The following is a 7,581-nucleotide window of genomic DNA, read 5'->3' as shown; positions in this document are numbered from 1 at the left end:
TGAAAATAGCAGGAAACAGGAACTACAAAGGATGGTGCGAAACTCAAGAAATATGGAACATTAGAACTCATGGACTTAGGAAAAGGATCATGGATAGTTCCTTGACATGATATCAACTCCGCACAACAGGAAATCGAAAGCAGTAATTGCTACTTCACAAACAATAGATTGGTACAGAAAATAAAAAAAAATTTTGGTTGATGCAAGATTGCTCAAAGATCCAAGATGCTCTTGCATCATATGGGGACTCTATATAGATATGGATAAGGTAGGTCAAATATGGGAGAAAGTATGTTAATGAGCCTGATTTTCCACAAGATTACACCATTAATCAATATATCTTGCATTAAGTTGTTCTCTCAAAATAAATGCAAAACCTAAATGAGTTCTATGAATATGTAGAAATTGACCATTACTTACATCTATTTCAAAAATATGTATATCACATCTAACTCTAAAAAAGAGGATTTTGATTACCTTAATCCCATTCTATACACTAGTTAAAACTAAAGCTCCAAATCACATTTTTTTATTTGTTTTAGATTATGTAGTGAGGATCAATAAATGCAAAACCCAAATGAGTTCTATGAATATGTAGAAATTTAACATTATTTACATCTATTTCAAAAATATATGTAACACATCTAACACTAAAAAAGAGGATTTTGATTACCTTAACCCCATTTTATACACTAGTTAAAACTAAAGCTCCAAATCACATTTGCTTGCTTTTTTTAGATACTGTAGTGAGATCAATAATAGGGATCCACCCCTAGAAACTAAACTTGTTATTGTTTTTTATGTAATGATTTTCTAGTAGGGATACCATTGGGACTTACAACTCTCCTACTTGTGCTCCTACAACTTGATTGCCTCACCTACTTCTCGCTTCCTTCCTCCTCTTACAAATCATCTATTTCCATCAAATCCATGTTCCTATCTTTTAAACAATTCCCCTTTCCATCTCCTCATAATAGAAACTATTTATTTTTCTTCCTCCCATTCATCTTCAATCCCTAATAAGCCTACTACATACTAATACTAAAATGAAAATATTACTCCAACATAATCATCAATGCTAAAATATCCCTAACAAAATTAAACTTTAAAATAAAAGCCTAATAATATTTCGAATTAGCCACAACCCCTTTCAAAATTCAATTTCTTTAAAAAACTAAAATTTAAAACCAAAAAGTATAATTTTAAAGCAAGTTGGAGTTGAAGAGTCACATGTCATGATTTTCCATGAAATAATTATTACTAAATGCAAAACGGATACATTGTCAAGTCATAGCACATGATTTCCATCATCATCAGGCACACAACTCAAAAAGCGTGCAGTTGTTTTTAACAAGCGAAAACATTGGCATCATTAGTGCTTATCCATTATATGACAGCAATCACAGATTTGTACTAAAATTTTGAACGTGGCAAGCAATTTCATATAAGATCATAACAAATTTTAAGTAAAGAGCTGAAAGAGAAATATTTATTAAAATAAATATTTGAAAAATGTAAAGAAGGCTAGAAGAATTTAAAGTTTTGTGTGTGAGTATAGATGTTTTATGACAGATTTAGTGTATTTAGGTTCAAATTTATGTGTTTTATTTCAATATTATATATTGTAAGTATATTGGAGAGAGGTTTAATCTTGATGATTACAACAATATTATCATTTGATCATTAAATTCTATAACATATCTTAAGGTTGTCTCTTCATTTATAATTTTAAGTTTAATTCAAGAATCTGAATTTAAAATTATAGTTTTAAACTCTAATTTTGATAGATGAATTCAATAACAGTTGAAATGAGAAAAACTATAGTACACAAAAGTCATTTACCTGGTCCATTTAGTAGCGGGAATATGAGTGGAATAGGCATATGTAGATTCTTAAAATTTCAATTTCTCCGTTTGGGTGCATCAAATCAGAATTGTGAATAGGAATATGTATTCCAATTTTGACCCAAAAATGAGTGTTTGCAATTCCACCTAAATAGGTGGAATTGAAATACTTATTCCTATTTCATTTTATTTATTTTAGAAAACATAAATTTTTGGATCTGTGAATTCCCACTGAACCAAACAAGAATAGAAATACGTATTCTTATTCTCAATTCTGGAATAACAATTCTAGAATATGTATTCCTATTCCCATATTCTTATTCTCGCAGCAAACAGACTAAATACAAAGGTTGAATGCTTTGTATAATATAGCTAATATTTTGAAGTATTCTTAAATAGATGTGTTCTATTGAAACTAAAAATTTAGATTCATAGTTAAAAATAATTTTGACAAAATAGAAAATCAATTTTGAGTATTGTATTATTATTTGAACTCTTCTTATAAAAGGGATAGGCTAATCTCTAGACAAAATGCAATTTTGTTGTTATTTTTGAGTACAAATTATGCAGATCATGAAGATCAAATGATGAAATTTTCAAAATCCTTGTAGAGAGGATAGCCGCGTCCGAATAATAAGATCCATACTCTCATAAAAAAATGTTTATCTCAATTAAAAGAAAACAGAAGTAAGAGAAAACTACTTTTGAAATTGAAAATATATTTTTTCTTCTTTAGCTCTATATTCTGGTCATAACCAAGAGTATATTTTTCCCCTCTCATAAGGCTTTAATCCCTTTGACCATGATACACGTGATGGATCCTTCCCTTTTACTCCACTCAGTAAACTACAAATCATTCTACAGGCTTCTGCACGTGCCCACTTGAGACTGCAAGTTGCTGATTCCACAAACCAAGTTGAGTAGATATGTCCAAACCAGTCTATAAAAATACACTACTTTCAGTGCCCCTTATCTCTTATTCATCTCTACCAATGACAAACTCATCGAATGAATTCAAGATTATGCATGGAAGCTTGGGACCCAAAAAATCTGAGTGCTTGTTTTTGTTACTAACACTCACAAGTCTGTTGCTTTTGACAAACTCTGAGCAACTTGATTGCTGTGAGAAAGAGAAACCATATGTTGAAGATGCAAATCTTTTTACAATTTCTTATGATGACTCTTTCAAAATGGTAAAGAATTTGCTTCACAACATGTCTTATAAGCTTATGGAGGTAAGCTATTGTCTGATCCATCTACTCTTGATTGATTTCATAGAAATTGCTCTAGACATCTCACTTGTTTGTTGTTTTTCTTCCATGGATGTTACAGCAAAACAGCAATGTTTCTGCCTTTGACCAGTGTAAGACCGCTAGAAGTTTCCACATTCCCTTGAATAACTATACAACAGACAGCACAATTTCAGGTATTGACAATTTGGCTCTTACAAATAATCAGTTAAACTTTCAGTGTCTATTCAAATGTCAAATAGTTGGCATTAGTTTGTCACAGTTCATATAGTTTTTATAACCAACTCATACGATTTTGAATAGACATTTTGATCACAAGATGTCATTTGAAAGAGAGTTTTCCTGATAATAGATTACACCTAACTCTGTATGTTCTTGAATGTTTTGGATCTCTGAATGTGATTTTAAAAAGAATCTACATAATGATCGATCATACTTAACCCTGTATGAGAGAATGATTCAAAAACATGTACAGTTGATTCAAGAAACAATCTTTTAAATATCATATTTTTAATTTTGGTAAACAATTGTCATGTTTAAGCTTTTAACTAACAAAAATGGTGTTTTTTTTGTGTTGCAGTGGCATACTTTGAGGTGGGTTCCTGTAAATTTGAGATACTTGAGAGCAAGAGGTAATGAATTTATGAAATAGATTTGATGAAAAAGACTGAGCAATTTGACATGTAAATTGCAGTTGTTGGGGATTTTGTACAAGATGAAAGGAGTAACCACAGAATACATATCATCTCCATGTGTATTGAAGTATATAAGGCAGGGTAAAATTAAGCCCATCGATGCCTCAGATCCTGCCCAAACATCAACATATGGTGGAGTTTTCACCTCGTTAATTCCAAGCAGTGAAACAACTCGTTGCACCAATATAAGCTTTGATTCTACTTTTGATCCAGGGCCTCTCAAGGTGATCCAAAAATGCAAATTTTAATAAGAACTTTTTTGCTAGTCGAATCTATTTAGCCTTTAGGTTTCTCAAAATTCAAGTTTTTAGTGGTGAGTAATAGCAAATCACTAATTCGATGACTGTTCAGAAAATTTTATACAGCTTTTGATTAAGCAAATTCAATAAGAAAACAACAAACAAAATAAATTTTATATAATCAATTTGGGAAAAAAAAATATTATCCACTTGAACTGACCATGATTTCATGCAGAGAGCCGAATGGATAAGATATATAGCAGCCTTTTTTAACTGCGAGAAAAGGGCAACATATGTTTACAAAAAGGTAAGGATACATAACTTCCATATTTTTTCATTTAGAATAATTATTATTATTATTATTATATATATATAGATTTCATATACATGAATTGTTTATGAGCAAAAATGTTTCTCCAGATTAAAAAGAATTACAATTGCCTGAAGATACAAGCATCCAAAACCACAATGAAAAAGCCCAATGTTGCATGGCTTTCATATTATCAAGTAAGAAAGCAAGCGTAATTTTTTTGTGGAGTTGTTGCTGAATTTGTGATTACTAAGCCCATTTCATCTGTAAACCTTATTTCAGGGCATTTGGTCTTATTCTGGGGCAACGTACAAATTACAGGCAAGATATTATTGAGAATCTCTTTTAAAATGTATTAAGGATGGCTATAGCAACCTAATAAGATAATATTCTGTTGAGATATCTAACAGTGAATTGCTGCAGTATATTTTAGATGCTGGAGGCAGAGCCTTGAATCCATCCCAGAGTACATTCAATATGTCTAAGCATAGAGATGTGAAATTGTTTCACAGCTATCTTGAGGTAAAACTAAACTATTATTTATAGCTATTCTAAAAGTAGAGTATTATTTATCTATGTATATTTGATCTATTATAAAAATAGAGTATTATCTATTAAATGGTAAGTTTTGTATATTAGAACTTAGAACTTTTATTCAAATTATAATTTGGTCATCCATCTGAATTGGTGAATTTGTATTCTTGTAAAAGAAGTCACAAGTTCAAATCTTTCAGAAACTAAGATATTATAATTTCCATACTTTTATTTCTATAGTATATTGTTTTTATTTCCATCATCGAAGTTCAAATCCCCACTAGACTACTGAGTTTACAGGGTTTAGAACTTCACCGCATTTTTGTGCTCACGAGTTTGAAACTCTAGAGTGGTTCTTGTCCACTAAGTTCAAGCCCCCATTGAGTAGAAATGACTATCCAGCCCCCTAAAATGCACCAACACATAAGTTATAATCTATAAGGATAATTTTGCACTGATGCAATCTACAAATTAAACATCCATTTCCATGGACTGAATTGCACATAAAAATTAATAGAAATGTTAAATGCCCAAAGGAAGAGGTACTTCTTGTGACCTCCACCATTATGAGGCCAATCGAAATAATCTCTGTTGAAAATCTACAAAATTATTATTATTTTAATTGTAAACTAGAAATTCTTAAAATGACATTTATATGAATAAATTTTGTTTTCCATTTTTAACTTATTAACTGAAGAAATAACTATCTTTTTCTACCTGATTGAACTTAAGAGATTGGAGGTGTTCATAGATGAGACTTATGCTCCTATTCCTAAAGATTACACTTTAAGCAGCTTCCTGAATGCAGCAGTAATCAATTCATCTCAAACAGCAAGCTTTCCATTCTTAAAACACAAAGCAGTCTGGAGATATGATAAACGAGTTGGGAATACATATGGACTTGGTAAATTATTATTTATATGTACTCAATACCATCCTTCAATTTTATTGCTTTCAGTATATTTAACACTCTAAATTTCAAGATTTAAGTTTTTCATGTCCTAAATCTGAATTCATGAAGTTTTTCATGTCCTAAAACAATTTCAACTTGCTATGCAGATTGGTTTGAAGGAGCCATTGCACAGCCACAAGTTGTGCTGTGGGATCTCATTCAAGCTTTTAATAGATCTGATAATTACATCACTGTTTTCTTCAGGAACATTGCAAAGGCGAGATCTTTCTCTAGTTGTTTTGATGACTCTATTTTATTTTATTCTCTTCCTCATGGTTTTGCTTCTTTCTAATGGTGCCTGTATTTTGGATTTTGGCAGGTGGAGAGCATAGTAAATACAAGTACATTGAATTGCTCTCACACCATAAAAACTCCCTTACAACCGGAGATTATTCCATGTCATTCTGTGAGTTCCACTTGATCTCATTCAGAAAACTTCACCAGATAACTTCAGCAAAAACGAAGTAAATTGGCAATAACACACCTACCATATTGAAAGATAATATGTGAGCAATAATTGTCTAGACCAATAAATCTTAATGATTTTTCCCCCTTTTTTCATCTCTTCTAAGATTTGGTTTTCTTGTAGAACATTGAGTCAGTTGATATATTTGAGGAAAATAAAAAGGAAAACAGAGTTATTGTAGAACTTAACAAATGTTCTTTGTTCAAGTATGGATCTTTTTAGAAAAAAATAAGAATTTTTTTTTACATGAATCATTTTATAGTTCTAATAGAAAGTTTTATGGAGAGGTTTAGATTCAAACTTCTATGATTATAATGATTCTTTTGGTTTCATTATTTATTTCTTGTCATCCTTTTTACAGGTTTAAGGTCTGTATTATCAAAAGTTGTGTTTTTTATTGTAGTTTATGTTGTTTCTTGACTACAAGGTTTTAAGGTCTTTCAAAACCCTAATTTAGTTTATAGCTTCATCTAAATGTGTCTAGTAAAAATCAGTTTCTAAGAACTTAAAAAAAAATTCTATTAAATATCTTCATCAATATAATATGATTTAATTTTTACTTATATTCAAAGTTAAATTTGACTTTTTGGATTTACAAAAACTTGAATTGTCTTGTTGTACATTCCAATTATCAATGAAAGTTTGTGTGTTTAGATAATTGATGAGATTATAAATTACTTAGTTGTATTAAAAAACTTAATATTCAATGTCACCTTAGCATACAATCATATGTTAATTATAGGAATCTTTAATAATTTCATTAAGGAGAAACGGACCATATTTTTTAATTAATAAAATTTAAAAACTAATTGAAATCTAAATATATATTTTTATTAAGGAAAATTAATTTCAAAAATAAGATAAACCTTCTCCACTAGAAAGAACAACTCAAAGCCAATTTACAATCAGCTCCCTAGCATATTCAAACTACAAAACATCAACAACTATAGGACAATCCAACACAATACATCCAAGATCGCAAAAACCAAAAGAGTATTTCTATTGGAATCTTAAATTCTGGTAAAATTTAAAACAACAGAGAACATTAAACACTCTTGCATAGCCTTCTTCATGCTTTTTTTGGTCATCGCCAAATTTTTGTTGACGCTATGACTACCCTTAAACATCACACACTAAGAAAAAAATTTAAAATATATATACAATCGACAAGCATTTCAACATATCATTTCATCGAAAAAATATCTATCCCTAAAAGCATAACTGTCAAAATCAAAGGCAAAATGTGTTGGCGTTGGCCTAAGCTTCGTAATAGTATTCTCGTGGGAACAAT

The 7,581-nt window shown here is 30.2% G+C and overlaps 1 protein-coding gene across 1 annotated transcript; it reads left to right on the top strand.

Annotated features, from left to right (window-relative positions):
* The first annotated feature begins 2,628 nt into the window (after positions 1–2,628).
* Positions 2,629–6,482, top strand: LOC149576555 (uncharacterized). The gene is made up of 11 exons (XM_089816601.1): positions 2,629–3,079; positions 3,177–3,270; positions 3,675–3,688; positions 3,789–4,013; positions 4,264–4,335; positions 4,449–4,535; positions 4,621–4,659; positions 4,762–4,860; positions 5,605–5,776; positions 5,932–6,041; positions 6,144–6,482. Exons 1-11 carry the CDS (start codon positions 2,771–2,773, stop codon positions 6,243–6,245), a joined length of 1,323 nt encoding a protein of 440 aa, XP_089672727.1. The 5' UTR covers positions 2,629–2,770; the 3' UTR covers positions 6,246–6,482.
* The last annotated feature ends 1,099 nt before the right edge of the window (positions 6,483–7,581 follow it).

The sequence above is a fragment of the Cupressus sempervirens genome, chromosome 1 (genome assembly GCF_028749045.1).
Source record: "Cupressus sempervirens isolate cs-2001-9-10 chromosome 1, ASM2874904v1, whole genome shotgun sequence".
Classification (NCBI taxonomy): Eukaryota; Viridiplantae; Streptophyta; class Pinopsida; order Cupressales; family Cupressaceae; genus Cupressus; species Cupressus sempervirens.
This window is presented reverse-complemented; position numbering and strand designations above follow the sequence as displayed.